This window comes from Calcarisporiella thermophila (assembly GCF_041956535.1).
Source record: "Calcarisporiella thermophila strain CBS 279.70 unplaced genomic scaffold VTP21scaffold_25, whole genome shotgun sequence".
Lineage (NCBI taxonomy): Eukaryota > Fungi > Calcarisporiellomycota > Calcarisporiellomycetes > Calcarisporiellales > Calcarisporiellaceae > Calcarisporiella > Calcarisporiella thermophila.
In genome coordinates, this window is record NW_027192215.1 from 346,028 (window position 1) to 362,420 (window position 16,393).

Consider the following 16,393-nt stretch of genomic DNA (forward strand, 5'->3'; position numbering starts at 1 on the left):
CTCAACTCTACTTTTGTTGGCCTCTTCTGCCCACGGCCTCATCCGCATCCGCCCTCTCTCCCGCTCTCTCTCTCTCCCTCCCGCGTCTGGAAAATGACCAGGCCCCTCCCGCGTGCACTTGCTCTTGCCTCTTGCTGAATTGCGCGCTAATTGCCTCCTCGCCTGCTCGCCATCTACCCGTCCCCATCCCCCGCATCCCTCCTCTCTCTCCCAATCCATCCGCTGCCGCTCATCCCCGCGCCTGACAATGACGGCTCATCCGGCCTCGTCGGCCGCCCCATGGTACCCCCTCGCCATGATGGACATCCTCCGCCCCCCACGCGTCATCCCCGCCTCCGCACAGCCCGCGCTCTCCCTCGCACCCGCCGCGCCCGCCCCCCCGCCCGCCGCCCAGCCGCTCATATACCTCCCGCAGCCCTCCACGCTCCTCCCGCATCCATCGCATCTGCCCCTCCCGCTCCCCAAGACCGTGTACGCCGCGCCGGCGTCGTGCGTCCCCGCCTACCGCCTGCCGCCGCTCGTCTTCCACCGCCCCATCGCCTTCCCGCCGCTGCGGCAGCTGCAGCCAATGATGGAGGTGCATCCGTCGCCGCCCGCTTCGCCGCCGCGCACCGTGCCTGAGCCGCGGCAGGAGGAATGCCTGGCGGACATGACGGCCCGCATGGCATGCTTCTTGTGGTACGGCCGGCCCAGCCCTCCCCCCGCATGCTCCCTGGCCGGCGGGAGAGGCGGCGGAGCGGACGGAGACAGTCGCATGCTGTTCGCCCGCTTTTGCCGCCGGCTCTTCGAGGCCACGCGGGTCACGTCCGCCAACTGCCTCCTCGCCCTCCTCTACATCTACCGATACCGACGCGCCCAGCCCAACGTGCGCGGCTCGCCTGGCTGCGAGTACCGCCTCTTGACCGTCGCGCTGCTGCTGGCGAACAAATTCCTCGACGACAGCACCTACACCGCGCGGACGTGGGCGGACGTGAGCGGGATCCCCGTGCGCGAGGTGGTGGTGATGGAGGTGGAGTTCCTGGCCGCTCTCGACTACAAGCTCTGGGTCGACCCCCACGAGTTTGCCGGCTGGAAGGAGCGCGTGGAGCAGTGGACCGGCATGGGCGATGGGCTCCTGGTGTCCCTGGCGTCCAACTTCGGGTCGCCGGCGCTGCGCACCCCCCTGAGGCTGGTTGCGGTGCCGTGCGAGGACTCGCCGCTGATGACGCCGGGGTACGGCTCGCCGACCCTCAACCTATTGCACCAGCAGCAGCACCAGCACATTTGCTACCATAAGCAGCATCAGCAACCCCAACCGCTCCAGCACCCGCAGCCTCTTCAGCGCCAGCAGCCATACCACTACCATCAAATCACGCCCGTCACAAGCCCCACCCGCCGGAGGCGGAGGCGCCAGCAACAACAGCAGCACTACCAGCAGCTTTTGTCCGCCCAGCAGCAGCAGCAGATCCAGGTGGTGCCCGAGTGGACCGAGGACCGCGCGTGCGGTCTGAAACGGCGTAGTGATGAGGATATGGAGGAGCGAACGAAGCGGCTGGCAACGGAACGGGCATGGTATGGGGTTATCCATGTCTGAAGGTGGTATCCGCTAGCTTATCCAAGCCTTGGAATATATAGTATTGTCTTTTGTGTGTGTGTTTTTCTTTCTGTAAATAGCACATCTTATTATGAGAATCTCCCCTCCTCCTACTGCTACGTTATCTTTTTCTTTATTTTTCCTTACAAGCTACTTTGTTGCTTTCTCTTTTATTATTCTTGCGTTTGTATATGTCATTCATTTGCTCCTGGAGCTGTGGCAAAAAAAAAAGAAAGAGACGGAATTATATTATACTATAGGTATTGGAATTTCTTTTTTTTATTCTCATAATTATATAATATCGTCTACTATTTTTTTTTCCCCTCCCTTTATTACCTACCCAATGGAAGTTTCCTTCTAAATAGATGCATTTTTTCCCCCCCTTTCCTATCTCTATAAATTCGCTTTCTTTCCCATTACTCAAATACTGAATTCCCCCCCCCCCCCCCTTTCTTGTCTGTTTGAAGTCACTCCTTTGAATACAATTGTAGCAAACCGATGTGGCCAAATAAAGTACTAAGAGTCTGAAAGAACATAACGCGGCGCTGACAATTGATATGCCTATGCAGTCCAGCTTGGTGCTTGATTTCAGGGCTTAATGAGTCGAACATGGCTTGGTTATTGCTTTTTTTTTTCGTCTCTTCAGGATAAGAGGCCCCGAAACAAATGGTTCCCCCTTTTCCTCTCCCATCTTTGGGGCGTTAGAAATGTGTTTAGCCACCAAGCATGAAAGGCTTTATTAAAAATAGATGACTAAACAACGTCGCCTCGTCAGCCGTCACGTCGTGTCCTCCTTGGGGGTCCGAGGATCCTCACCCTGGCTTTGAGGAAATGACAAACATGCGCCTCCATTGGCTCTCCTCTTGAGACAAAATGTGGGGGGAATGGGGTTTTCCCGCAACCGACATTGCATGACGAGACAAGTGGCTGACCCATGGAGGATGAGAGTCATTGAGGAGTCTGTACGCGGGGCCTCAGGCTGCCATTCACTCGCCAAAGTTTGATCGAGATTGAGGATGAAGTTCCAAGAGAGAGAGAAGGAGAATGGGAATATCCGATGGCATAATAATTATGGCGTGTGGTAATGGAGGTATCTACACACAAGCGATCCTGGCATTCTGAGGCGATTACATTGATTGATCTTGTCGAAAAGCTAAAAAGCTCCTAGCCAAAGACGGACTCCAGCGCCAACGATGGCTGTGATTGACAAAGTGGTTGGATAGTAATAAATAAAAATGGAGTTAAAGATATGCCGTGAAACCAGAGGTCAGAGCCGCTAGTGTATTTGGGGAAACAGAGTCAAGCTGCCAAAATGAATGAATACGATGTTCAACAGGAAAGGCATCCAAGAACCAAATGATCTCGTTTACGCTCGAAAGATTGCAAAACATCCTTTAGAAATACTCGAGATTCACCGCGAAAGGACGGGCGAGGGCTAGTGCTATTGATGGGTGTTCTCCTCAGGAGGGTGCATTGTATATCCCACTGGATCCGTATGCGCTTGTGTCTTGACTTTTACCGGATTGTGTGACGATGCAGCTCGCCTCTCTCCCTCTCCCTCTCATCCGTGCCAGTGATCCATTTTCTTTTGTGAACACGGACACGCCCATGGTCAGTAGAGTTAAAGTCCAACTCTAGGCCATATGATTCATAATACGGCTAACTCTCTGGGGATAGCGGGTAAAATGTAACTCTATGGACGCAATCCTCTTGACTCGTCGGAGCACATCCATTGCATGAGCCAACATAATCCTAAAGTCTGTGGTATGCTTTGTGGCTCCCAACCACCAAGTGGTGGCTTGCTTGCTTGTAAATCAGCGGAGAAAGAGTCAAGGATGTTTAATATACCCCAATATGGAATAGCTTACCAGCCATACTTTGTGGTCATTAGGGCAGAAATATCAGATGACGTATGGAAAATTGGAAATGAGGCGGGGGGTGGTGATTCCTAAAGATGAAAAAGGATGTGAGAAGACCAGAGGTTTCTCTCATTGGCCCTTTGTAGCTAATCTAAATAAAGAGTTCCTGGCGGTTGCAATTTTGAATATTACTAATAGAATAGAGTGGATGGTCCGACAAGAGCGCAGGGGCTTGTTTTGGGAGAACCGTGCGGCTGGATCACAAACTCTATGCACCTCATGTGCCACAGGCTGGAAGAGAGCAAGGAATGCTCGCCAGGGTCATTGGGAAGCTGTGTTTTATTAGTGGCCTGGGTGGATACATACTGTGGAGGTGGTGCAAGTCTAAAGTCTTGGGAGGAGTTGTTTCCCTCGGCACAACCGGTAAATTACAAGATCTGGTTCCCCGTGAGTCCCCCAAATTTCCCACCTAATAATTCTATAATTTCGTGCTCGCTGGCTGATGCTTACAAGCTTATTAGGTGGTCGGTAGAAGCAGCCGCAAGCATGAGATCATCAGCACCAGTCAAATATTGCGTTAGCTCCATAGATGGCGCCGGCCTAGCTGAAAAATACTAGTTATTTATGCAGCCTCCATAGTGCAATGATACCCTACTAAACATGAGAGCATTAACTGGGATCCTTTCAACGTTGCTCAAGGAGCATAACCCGCCCGCTATAAACAAACGCATTTTACAACAGTTAGGGGCAGTGGATAAGTCGGGATTCCGCAGCAGGCGTTTTCAAAAATGGGTTGGCGTTGGAGCGCCCAGGAGGTTTCCTGAGCTCCAACTCTATTCTAACAATTACTCATCAAACATGTATGAAAAAGGAATTAAGGACCTTGCCACACATCAAATGCACTAATTATCTGGCACTATTGATCTTCCTAGAGCCATCATCTTACAAATGTCGCTCTTGCTTTTAACCATACAAGAAACGATCTGACTCAAAAGTATAGTACTCAATCGAAATGCAACTGCAATGTATTAAATTGTTGTCGGTTATAATGCATACGATGTGAAAAGAGTTAAAAGCCGTAACTGGATCTAACTCATCTAGATTGCTACCACTGCTGTTCTTTGGGTTACTAGATGATCACAAAGGCATTTCTTGCGTTTGAATTGTTAAACACCGGGCGGCCAATGTATCAGCCGATCCAATTGCATTTTCACATCGTAGCTCGTTAAACTCTCGGATGATCTCGTGTTATTTTTTTTTATTTAACGCGAGATCATCTGCACTAATGCTGATGGATGTTCTCTACTGGCTAATGGCCAACGTTTGTAATACTAAGCTCTAGGCTATTGTATCCTGAGCGTCATAGAGAAATGAACAAAATACTGTCTTTATGATATATGTCACGAGGTTCTTCGGGAAAAGCAATCTGGTACGGCAATGGATTACAATTGAGTGTTTAGTGCATCTACAGATTTGTCGGGGTAAAATGGGGTTTGCTGTGCACTTGCAGGTGCAAGCTGAAAGGTTAGAATTAAAGCGATGCCATAACCAATGCTATCCAATACAAGTGATTATTGGAGATCTTCTTAAGATTTACCACACCTTGTTTTAATAGCACATAATACACCTCACGAGTCGAACTGAGAACGATTCTGATCCATCAGAAGAATAGCTTCTCTCGCTTTTCATATTTAATATTCTCGAGGTCAAGCTCTATCTTTAAAGCACTCTTCCCCCTACAGTGTCCCATTATTTAAAAGCAACGTAGGGCGAGAATTCCGACTGAGTAGCTTAAAACGGCCCTAAAGCATTGAGAGAGTCGGTATTCGATGCTAGAGTAGACGAGAAAGTATATTTTAGTCCTACTAGTTAGTGTTGCTATTGCCATGCATTTTGTGATTAACAGGAATAAGCAGTTATGAAAAATGGTAATAAGAGATGACCAGTGAAAACAGGTTTATTGCTTACTATTGATATAAATGAAGTCCATCCACTTCATATACGATAAAAATTTGAAGTTTGTGGCTGTGCTCACGTCCTTGTTCCCCGCCGGCTGCTGTCCACGTATACTTTGTGTCACCCGAAGGTTTTCCTAGTACCCAAGAAATGTAACATATCTGCTCGGAATTATATTGCCTCCAATTTTCTTACTATCAACCCGTAATGGACCTCAATTCCGCACATTTCCCGGCCCCTGGTATGTGTGAACCATTCACAATGCTTATCTCTCTCACTCTCTATAGCATTTATTATTAACGCATTATCGTTCTAGACATAGACAAAAGCCTTATTTCTCACAAGAATGAGACTCATTCTCCTGGGGCGGTGACAACAAGAATTTTGGATGGACATTCAGAAAGTGTTTACTGCGTTCAATTTGATGAGGAGAAAATAGTAACTGGTTCCAAGGATCAGACCATCAAAATCTGGTGTGCCAAGACTCTACGATGCCTGAGAACGCTAAGTGGTCACAAAGGGTCTGTAGTGAGTTTACAGTATGATTCGCGTTGGTTGGCAAGTGGGTCAGTCGACTCAACAATAGTACTTTGGAATATGAACACCTATTTGCCGGTACGCACGCTGACCAACAACACATCGAGCGTACTAGGTTTGAGCTTGGGTGAAAATATAATTGCGGGCAGCTTCAAGGATTCCACCATTAAGCTCTGGCAAATCGAAACAGGATTGCTATTGCATACTCTTACGGGCCACATCGGCCCATTATCCGCGTTGAAACTTCATGGAAGTCAAATTGCTTCAGGGTCTGCCGACCGACTTGTAAAACTTTGGGACGTAGAGACGGGAGTTTGCCTACGCGACTTTTCAGGGCATACGCGAGGCATCTGCTGCCTACAATTCGACGGGCGTGTTATTGTTAGTGGAGCAAACGATTGTAGCATTAAGATATGGGATGTGGCGACAGGCGACTGTATTCGTACACTTGAGGGTCATACAGATTTAGTCAGGTCGATGCATCTCCGAGATGCAATCCTTGTCACGGGGTCCTACGACCGGAGTATTCGAGTCTGGGATTTGACCACAGGCGAATGTTTGTCGCACCATCCAGATTGTCACGATGGCTGGGTGTACGGTGTTATATTTACTGAATCGCGCATTGTTAGCGTTGGCCAAGACGGCAAGGTTGTAGTGATGGATTTTGAAGAGGGCATAGTTCCCCGTGGCAGCGCTTGAATGCTTATTACCTAATTTTTAATGTTGATTGAGCTCTATTCTTCCACTATTTATATTTAAATTATACATATATCCTTGTGTTTCTTTTTTGTATATTGATCGCTGCTTTAGACATTTAACTATTCTCATTGGAAATTTTTACAGATGCAGAAGTACTGTTTCAAGATTGACAATGTCTATTTGTAACAGCTCTTTCAAAACAGCTACACTCTATTGATACTAATACTCCTAAAGTAAGACCACTACTTGAGTAATTCACGTGCTGGGCTTAAGTTTTTATAACTATTTAAATTCAAAAATACGAGATAGAAAAGATCATACCGTGGTCTGTTTTAGAAATTACGCCGCTCCAACCATTTCTTGGTTCCATAACTCTTGTTCTCCTGGGGTTTCGATATATAGCCTCTTTTGTCCCTTGTTCAAGTAAATAGGCGGGTAATGAATAGTGAAGCGAGGTAAGCAAATACCTTTAATTGATCAAGTAGAGCGGGATTTCGTGAATCATTTTGAGCGAACCAAATCAATATATCCAAATATGGTATAATCTACGTCAACCGCACCCTTTTCTCCAGCAAAGATTCGGAATCATACAACAAAGTGTATATTTCATAGTAACCAGATTTTGCCTGGGTAGCCTTTGATTGGGAAAAATAATTATTTATAAGTTATACACAATATTGGCCATGGACGCAGCCGTCGATTTCAGACTGAAACCTCGAAACGTGTTGTTGTCCAGTGTTTATAGTTAGACCAGCTCCGGTAGAAATATGCAAACGGCCCTATATCAATTCTTCCTGACCAATGCATGGTTCTGATGTACGGTTACTTAACAATACCTGCCAATCAACAGACTATAATAAAACCTTCATTTTTGTAGCTATTTATAAAGATTGTGACTGCTATAGCAAGGAGTGGTCAGGTTAGGTAGGACATGCGATTGAGGCTTCTAAGAATCGATTCTTTCAGCCAATCTAGAGTTCAAAGTCCTGTTTCTCACCACTCGGCTTTCTTATAATTTCTGCAGTCCTGCCATACCTGCATGTTTGCAAAATTTGACAGCAAGGGTGGTGCTTAACCCAACAAATTCAATTTTTGAAACGCACTGATGCAATCAAAAATACTGATATTGCATTCTGTCTACACGCTATTTTACATTAATGCAACTGGGTAATCTATGATAATAAAAGAACAGGTGTTGGTTTTCTTAGGTTGCAAAGCGAAAACGATCAATATATAAAGGCCTATTTAAAACGACATACTGTTAAAACACACCTCCTAGTGTTGTCCAATATTGTGACTGCGTGTCCGCAGCCCCATGTGAATAAGTAACGCCCCCAACTCCTTTGGATCGCTTACCCAACTCTAAGAATCTTCGAATACTACTTCTGGCATTGTCCTCGCAATGGATCTCAATAAAGCACAGCAGCAGATCCCAGGTATTTTACCTTCCAAAATCCCTTCGCTTTATCAATTTTGTTCCCTATATCGATTATGGAGGTTAATACGAATTTTTGTCCTAGAAATCATCAAAGGCATTCTCACCTACAATGACGAGTTTCATGCCCACATTCTCGAAAAATATTTCCGCCCCGATGCCATCTTCTCGAATCCACTTCTCTCCACCCAAGGAGTGGCCAATATCCGCCAGGTGTTCCGCGTGTGGACCATGGTGAACAAGGATGCACCCTCGTTCAAATCCACTGTATTCGAGTAATTATAAGCATACAGTTGGTTTAGTGCAGGCGTCTTGCTTACCTGTTTACTCTCTCTTTTCTGCCAATATCGGGCTATAGTGGTACCTCCGCCGTCATCCACAGCCAGCAAAACTTTCGCCCTCGTATCTTCCCTCTATTGCACTTGCACGTCCCCGCGATCACAACTCTGCGCTTCGAGAAGAACGAAGAGAATGGGCTCTACTACGTGGTCTCGCAGGAAGACAGCTGGACGGTGGACGGGCTCATCCAATCGGTTCCTCTCGTGCACTGGTGGTACAATGAGGTGTTGAGGGTCATACTAGGACGAGTCATCTCTGCAACCGGAAAGTAAGTAGTAGAAATAGAAAGGGTGAAGTTCGCCGGGTATTGACTGGTAACATTTTCCCGCCTTAGCTTCCTGTTGTCGGCACAGCACACCGGTCAGCAGGCCTCGACGCGTGCAGCTGAATTACAACAGCTGGCACGACAAACGGTGAACGAGCAGTGGGCACAGATCCAGGCGCGTGGCAAAGAGTACACAGAGCTTCTCCAAGAATACTATCGCTCCTCTCAAGCATCTAGGACTGAGAAGGAGAGCGAAGTCGCCCAGGCTAATGAGAAGACTGGTGGAAATTAAGCAAGTAATCCAACCGTGGAACGGACACAATTTGTTACACCTTTTTATGTTAATGATTCAGCTGTCTAACGATTGAAATTTTTGTAAATATTCCCTATTTTATTCATATACTCCAGAACTTATATACATTCTCCTTATCTAATAAAAAAGCAAACGCATCATATATATCCCTTTACTACCTGTGCTTTTAGAAGTGGTAGCACTATGATGAGAAGGGGAGGGTATTAAAGGAAAAATTAATAATAACACCACGATAAATAGGTTATGTTCAGAGTAAATCGTATGCAAAACTAAAAATAGATGGAGTGACTACATTTGCGCTACTGCTTGCGATCCATTAGGAGGTCCTTCATTTGATCCAGGAGCTCCTCGATCCGTTTCAGTCGGTCATCCGATGAGAGTTGTATCGTTTCAAGCCGGTCGATTCTCGCTTCTATACTTCGCAAACGCTCGGTCGTGTTGTTGGTGGAAGCCAAGGACCCTTTGTCTTTAGTCTGTTGAACCACCGATGATAGCGGCGCCTCCTTCTGCCATTTCTGAATGTCCTCTGCATAGGCGTTATAGAATATGAGCTCGGGGAAGAGAGCATCCTTGAGACGCAGATGGGGAGGCAGAAAGTAAAATTCCATCTCGGCAAGCCAACGGGCGATATCGTTCAAGAGAGAATTTTCTGCCTAAATACAATGGCATCATATTTCCAAAATTAAATATTAAAGAGTTGGACAGCATAGAGAGCATTCGAGAAGAACTCGTACCTGTTTGTAGCTCTCCTTATACACGTTATTAAGCAAAGCAATGAGCATGTTTAGAAGGACAACAGTGGTGATCAGATAGAAGAGATATTTAAGGACCACAGCCAGCACTATACTGTCGAAGGGATCCATCGTATCGTATTGGCCCATTAGAAATTCGTACACGGCACTCAGAGCTGACAACCAGGTAGCAAAATGGTGCTCTCCTGTTGCAGAGTCCGTTGTTTGGGTGATGGTGCCAGTGATGTCTCCTTGCATAGCCTGGTCGAGGGTGACGATGCTACGAGTCGGGCTGGGCTCCTCACCTCGGAGCAAGAGGAAAAAGGTCTCGGCAAACGCCGCAATGATAATAAGCATGGTCATGATAAACGGCGTGATCCTAATAAAGATCTGGAGAATAACCCCGAAGAACACGCCAAAGGGTTGGAATATTCGCAGGTGTAGCATGGCATGCACGCACAATAACAAAATCGCGATTCCTGAAAGTTTATCATTGGACTTATCGCTCAGTTCCAGCCAGCAGGAACCCAGCACCAGGGAGTAGGCAAATAAACTCAAGAGATTGTAAAAACTGGTGAACCATTTCCATCTCTCAAAATCCAATTTTCTCAGTTCAAACACCAGAAAAATGGCTGACATGGCCAAGGTGAGAGCGCCAAATACCGACCGCAAATAGGCGTCATTTAGGGGTAAATGGAGTAGAAGAAGAAAAGAGACCAGATACATCAGCTCCAATGTGAGAAAGATGAAGTAGACTCGCCATCCAAACGCCTGTAGCTTCTGGTTGACAATGGGGTACATGATGCGCGGGTCTTTCGAGAGATTCACGCGGGTTTGCAGCATCATTGAAACGAATACACTCGCATGTCGAGGGAAAGCCCACTCGCGCAGCCTGCCTCTGAATGTGGCTATATGCGTCGTTTCGGCCTGTTTCAGAGAAGTGTATGAGCAAAGTCCTGGGAGGGGTAATACGCATATCTGTGCCGATCGTGCTTCAGGTTCACCAAGGATAAAGGAAAAATAATTCCGCATTTTCCACGAGGAGAAGAGGTTGGAGCTACGTGAAAGTCTCGTAGCATCGAGAGGCTTCTCAACCTGACACACCGTTCTGTACCAGTAGTACTGTGGAGCAGCCGATTTATACATTTCCTTGGAGGCAAAATGCTCACCCGCACTATATTCCTCTGGGCAATACGGCAGGGCGAACGGGGTGTTCGAGCTCGTGCAGAAAAAGGTCAACCCAAAAAGAAATTCCCTCACAACATCAGGGTAATATCGACACAGTTCAGGGAGCAACCGCAAGAAAAATAGGCAATCGTAGAGATTTTGTTCCCGTTGTATTTGCTGCCCAGCCGCATCGACAACTCGCTTAATGATGCTATAGTTGGATTGCTCAATAGCTAATGACAACAGAGTTGACCCGCCGTGCGGGTTGCGAAGGGGAAAATTACCTTCTTCTATTAATTCCAAGAGAATGTCGCGGTATTCCTCCGACTGGTAGAGGATCTCGATTGTATTTCCGTTGTATATGGTAAGTGGATTATGCTGAACGCAAGTTTTTAGCCACGCACTGAACTCAGAAGGCGTGCCCGTTACAGCCAACCTATGCGGTGCTCCGTAGGCTTTCATGGAGCTTAAATCAATTGTCTCCACGTTTTCAAGCGTCAATAGATTGATTTCCTTGTATTGTTCTTTCCCGGATACTAGAAGACAAGGATGAATATGTTCTATGCGCTCGATTTCACCAAGTAAGTAATAGCCCTTTAAATAGAGGTCAAGTCCGATCACCCTGTATACTTGTAGAATATCCTTCATATAAAGGATAACCCATTCTTCATTCACCCACGTGAAACTGTAGCTATCCACCAGCATTTTAAGCCAACTGCCTTCTTGGCCATTGCGTCTAAGATTTAACCCAGACACGTATATTTCAGCTACTGTATCCGAGTCGGGTGTGACTTTTTTCTCATCTGTACGTGTTACAGGTTCAAGTCTAATTTCTCTTGGGGTTTGACTATCTCGAAAAATATGCACAAGCAATAATGAATGCACCGGCATGTCAAAACTTAATGCATATGGAGCCGTCGGGTGGAAGATCATTTGATTGTTTGGAGAACAGAGCCGCTTGGTTATGAGCGAGCCCGAGAGAGCATCGTATATGAAGTAGTAAGCATTCGCTTCTTCTTTACGTAGAACAATGAAGTACTTGTCAGCAACAGCAAAAATGATGTCGATAAAATCGGTGACATTGAGCTTCAACTCAAATAATAGTTGTGGAGATGGGTTAGTAAACACTTTGACGGATAGCTTCTCAACTGAACGAGATAAAAATGCAACTATCTTTCCTTGAGGCGAAGGAATTCCCACAGACCAATGTACTCTTGAAACATGCTCGGTTTTCGGTCCCATCCACCATTTACAATCGGGAAGGGAAACAATCGCAAACGGGATAAATGGGTTGTGTAATAGAAGTCGAGGGAAGAAATCGATATCCCCTTGTAGCCAGGCTAAATCACAGTTAAATACAAACTGCCTGACCAATTGACTTTTAAGTGGATTGTAGGAGTAAAGTGTGCACTGATTCTTGTCTCGCGTGATGAGATAGTCTCCGAAGAAATAAATAAAGTCGTAAGATCTGTAGTCGGGGATCTCCACAGCACTGCCTTTGCTATCGAGGATGATGAACTCTTTGTCGAAACACTCCATGTTGCTGAGCTGCACCACAAAGAGCGAAATACACTCACCATTATTGGAAATCGATAATACAGACTGAAATATTCTGGTCAAACTCTCCTCCAAAACGAATTTTGGGTAGCTTCCAATCGTACGTGCAGAATTAAAGCTGTCAAGCTCTGATGAGAGAGAGAATAGCACGAGATTGCCATCAGACCACAAAGCAACTGCAAATTTACCGTTTTGCGAAAAAACAAATTGATGCAATTTTACTTGTGTGTTGATATTCGTGTTTGCATCGTCTTCAATTTGATCAGTTGACACCCGAAAACTACAAGTTGAATCAAGTCGAGGTGAATCTGGATGTGCATGTATCTTATCTTCGCAAATTTTAATATTTATCTCTCCATCATCATCGGAATCAGAGGCGAGGATAAATTCTTGCACTTGATTTTTTTCAATTCCCTCTTCATCAGGTTCAGAGGCAAACTCTTTCGTTACTTCATAAGGCGAATCGAAAATGGGACTCTCTTCCACTACTGGGTTGGACACATTGTTAGACTGCAAGTGGGATGTGCACATATCGCTTCGAGATGCGAGTTCATCTTTCGATGAGGAGGATGTGAGCATAATTCAGATGCATAGATTTTTCTTGTGGAGAAGTAAAAACAGTTAGAATCGATATGGATAGGTAATTCCGAAGCTTCTCTGGTCATAAAGGATAATACTTTCTATTAGCCAGAATTGTTTCTGGTGTTCTCGATTAGAAATAGTTATTATATATGAAAGAAATATCTAAATTATCATTTTCGCATTCAAATAGCGCGACCCAGGCAGCATCCGGAAATCAAGACAAAACATGTCTACATGACTTAAATTTTAACTGACATTAATTGTGGCTTACACTATTGTGGCAAAATTGGAAAATGTGTTCCACCCTTTAAGCGATTTTGTATAATACTATTATAGAATAATAAAATATTAACATCTAGACATAAATTTGGCTATTGCTGAAACTCTGAATTACATTTTCTTTCGCTTGTCGTTGAGCAAATCTTTAATTTTATAACCATTCTCTGGCACACTTTTGCTCAAAAGATGTTTAGATAATATTGTCAGTGGCGACAAAAATATTTTAATCCAAAGCTTAGCTCTATGGTTTCTGATTTGACCAAATTTTTTGGCGAATTTTTTCGTAGACGAGACCCATAGTTCAAAACAGTCCTCATGTTCCTCTCGAGTTGGTATTGTAAAATGAAGCAATTATTAACTAAATATTATTGCGAGCAGATTTTAATAAGCGGAGTTAAGAACAAGATTGAAATAAATAATACAAAACATTTCAAGAAATGTTTACAGGGGTCGAGGTCAGTCTATTTTTTTTATCTATTGAAAAATTCGATAGGATGGCTTGAAAGTGAACGAGCTATATTCTATCGTTCAGCAAGCCAATTCAAGCTCGTTAGCACAGAGGCGTCATTCATTTTTAAATTTAGAGTTTCGTTTTAATATTCTATACATACCCCAAGACTACCAACAATTAGATCAAATGAAGGCCGGTCAGTTGATTTAGGAGCCCAGCATTTTCTGATTAGGTCGATATATTGCAGAAAATGATAACTTTGTGAGAAACTTGGCTCTATAGGTGGCCGGAGTGAATGATTGACAATATCATGGATTAATTTAGAGCGCGAAATACTATCCGCATCGTATGGAATATCTGAGTAGGGTATCCTGAAGGCTAGAATCTCCCACCTGAAGAAACCAATTGTTATCAGTTAAGATATATAAGCACGATTGAACTCAAATTAAAGGCAAATTTACATTATAATGCTGAAAGCATATATGTCTGTTTCCTTATTCTCTCCCGAATTAATTTTATCATCAATAATCTCGGGAGCCAGGTATGGTAGCGGAGAGTTTTCAACCAGCATGGAGTTATTGTAAGGGGGTACGATAATTTCACCTATTCGTGTTAGTCCAAAATTTGACACTCGCAATTTCCAAAAATGATCAATCTTATTTACAGTCCAAGTTAGCATCTTTCCTAATGATGTATTTAGCAAAGCAAACTTACAGCAATGTTCTGACTGGAGAGGCTTCGATGCACCACATTATTATGGTGAAGATATTGCATCCCGTAAGCGATAGTCATTGCCCAGCCAACTCGTGTGATCCATGGAGTTCTTTTGCTATCAGGGTGCAATATCCATTGGGAAAGGCTTAAGTTGATTACTGGAGTAACTATCAAGTAAACATCTTCATTATCAAGAGCCGGTGCTGCCGAGAAAATTGGAAAAAGATATTCCGAACGGAGTGATCTATTCAAAACAGCGGCAAAATTAATATAAACGAGATGGCAGTATGAATCCAATGGGTTAGGTTACCGAAGGCTGTTCAGCTCTTGTCGGAGGAGATCCATGTTAGTTTTCCGTGTATCAACGGGGTATCGCTTTACAATTACATCCCATCCTTTCAGTTTACCATGGAAAGTGTGTGCAAGAGCACCATCATTTCTTGATTCCACAGGCTTTATTGTCGTATTCCCCACGGCTATACTGTGATCTTTGGGAACTGGCACCATAGTAGAACCAGTAGGACCATGGCCAAGTGGGCGTGGACAAGCCTTAAATCCACCTGGCAACATGGAAGGGCCAGTAGGATCAGGGCCAAGCGGTCGTGGAGAACCCACCCCAAATCCACTCCCGGGATATGGTAAAGAGTATGGACGGTACTGTGCATCTAATTAGGCAACATCGAAGATTATTAAATTTGTAGTAGCGCTAACCATCCCGTACCAACTCACTTGATATCCCTGAGTGTGAGAGTATTTGGTGGATTTGCTCTTGAATGGCTTGAAGTTCTACGAGGCGTTGATTGAGCGATGCTTTTAGAAACTGGAATATTGAGATTGGAGGAGAAGTGGGGTGAAGGAGTAATTGCATCTCTGAAGTATAGCTTTCATTGCCCTCGGCAGCATATCTGCAAGCTTGATATATATCATGCTCGAATTTATACAGAATTGACTGGTAATCCAGAGATGTGAAAAAATTGCATCTCTCCCACAAAATGACGTTATAAATGTTGAGGCTAAAATGAAATTCGAGCTCATCCAATATCAAGCATATCTTGAGAGCGAGATGTTCACACTCTGTTTTGCGATAACGCGTATTGCGCGTTATTTCTTGAAAATAATGATAGAGTGGATAGAATTTGGAAAGCGCGAAATTGGAGTGCTGAAATTCCATTATGGAATCTGAGGTTTTGGCTCTCAACTAAAAAGATCTATAACAGCCTAGATTTTCATGGAGCTCAATAAGGTTTAATACGTCATTTTGAACCGAAAAAACAGTGATGATATGAAATAACACAAAGGATCAGATAGTTGGGCAGAGGACTCAATCCAATACAAATATCGCACTAATATAAAAAGTGATCATAACCTTTACCCTTGTAAAGGGTAGAACTAGATAGAACTCCTGAGTTTTGTGAAGTTGTAGTAGATTGAAAACCGAATTGAATATCACACAATGAAACGTATACATGCATAATTGTGAATTTCAAGATATGCTAGTCAAAATTAACCAAAATGGCAGTCACAGTATGGTACTCAGATACAGAGAGTATTTTTCACTCTAAGATGAGACGAGAATCCTCGGTCAAGTTCTTTTTAGTTGAAATTTCCATTCAACCAGGAACCTCACCCGATCGGGCGCAGAGAAATGTCTGATTTGGCGAGGAGGAGGCACGGAAGAAGGGAGGGGGGTTATACGAGTATCCCAAATTAAGCTTCACATTCGGACAATGCTCTTGCATTGAGGTAACGCCGTCATGCTGGATTGCCGGCTAATCTTCTAATATTTAAAAGAATTTTGTATAAGGCATGTAAAACAAGAGAGGTCCAGGATTAGGAGGGAGAGGGAGGAAAACAGGGAGCTGGAGGGATGCGGACGGAGTAAACATATCTGAACCTTAATATCGAATATCGGAATATAAATGGGAGATTCCAAGCT

The 16,393-nt window shown here is 44.7% G+C and overlaps 6 protein-coding genes across 6 annotated transcripts; 3 read left to right on the forward strand and 3 right to left on the reverse strand.

Annotated features, from left to right (window-relative positions):
• Positions 1-247: 247 nt before the first annotated feature.
• On the forward strand, positions 248-1,573 carry VTP21DRAFT_6143 (uncharacterized protein; the record flags this gene model as incomplete). Its single annotated transcript, XM_069396742.1, has 1 exon — positions 248-1,573. The coding sequence occupies one exon, from the start codon at positions 248-250 to the stop codon at positions 1,571-1,573; it is 1,326 nt and encodes a 441-aa protein (XP_069247412.1).
• Positions 1,574-3,207: 1,634 nt separating this feature from the next.
• VTP21DRAFT_6144 (uncharacterized protein) lies at positions 3,208-4,019 on the reverse strand (the record flags this gene model as incomplete). The annotated part of the gene is made up of 4 exons (XM_069396743.1): positions 3,208-3,379; positions 3,442-3,521; positions 3,651-3,816; positions 3,943-4,019. The coding sequence occupies 4 exons, from the start codon at positions 4,017-4,019 to the stop codon at positions 3,208-3,210; spliced, it is 495 nt and encodes a 164-aa protein (XP_069247413.1).
• A 1,576-nt stretch (positions 4,020-5,595) lies between these two features.
• VTP21DRAFT_6145 (uncharacterized protein) lies at positions 5,596-6,624 on the forward strand (the record flags this gene model as incomplete). Its single annotated transcript, XM_069396744.1, has 2 exons — positions 5,596-5,629; positions 5,705-6,624. The coding sequence occupies 2 exons, from the start codon at positions 5,596-5,598 to the stop codon at positions 6,622-6,624; spliced, it is 954 nt and encodes a 317-aa protein (XP_069247414.1).
• A 1,402-nt stretch (positions 6,625-8,026) lies between these two features.
• On the forward strand, positions 8,027-8,955 carry VTP21DRAFT_6146 (uncharacterized protein; the record flags this gene model as incomplete). Its single annotated transcript, XM_069396745.1, has 4 exons — positions 8,027-8,060; positions 8,145-8,334; positions 8,418-8,666; positions 8,733-8,955. The coding sequence occupies 4 exons, from the start codon at positions 8,027-8,029 to the stop codon at positions 8,953-8,955; spliced, it is 696 nt and encodes a 231-aa protein (XP_069247415.1).
• Positions 8,956-9,275: 320 nt separating this feature from the next.
• VTP21DRAFT_6147 (uncharacterized protein) lies at positions 9,276-13,010 on the reverse strand (the record flags this gene model as incomplete). Its single annotated transcript, XM_069396746.1, has 2 exons — positions 9,276-9,629; positions 9,711-13,010. The coding sequence occupies 2 exons, from the start codon at positions 13,008-13,010 to the stop codon at positions 9,276-9,278; spliced, it is 3,654 nt and encodes a 1,217-aa protein (XP_069247416.1).
• A 752-nt stretch (positions 13,011-13,762) lies between these two features.
• VTP21DRAFT_6148 (uncharacterized protein) lies at positions 13,763-15,325 on the reverse strand (the record flags this gene model as incomplete). The annotated part of the gene is made up of 6 exons (XM_069396747.1): positions 13,763-13,813; positions 13,904-14,135; positions 14,205-14,398; positions 14,458-14,701; positions 14,768-15,122; positions 15,187-15,325. The coding sequence occupies 6 exons, from the start codon at positions 15,323-15,325 to the stop codon at positions 13,763-13,765; spliced, it is 1,215 nt and encodes a 404-aa protein (XP_069247417.1).
• Positions 15,326-16,393: the final 1,068 nt, after the last annotated feature.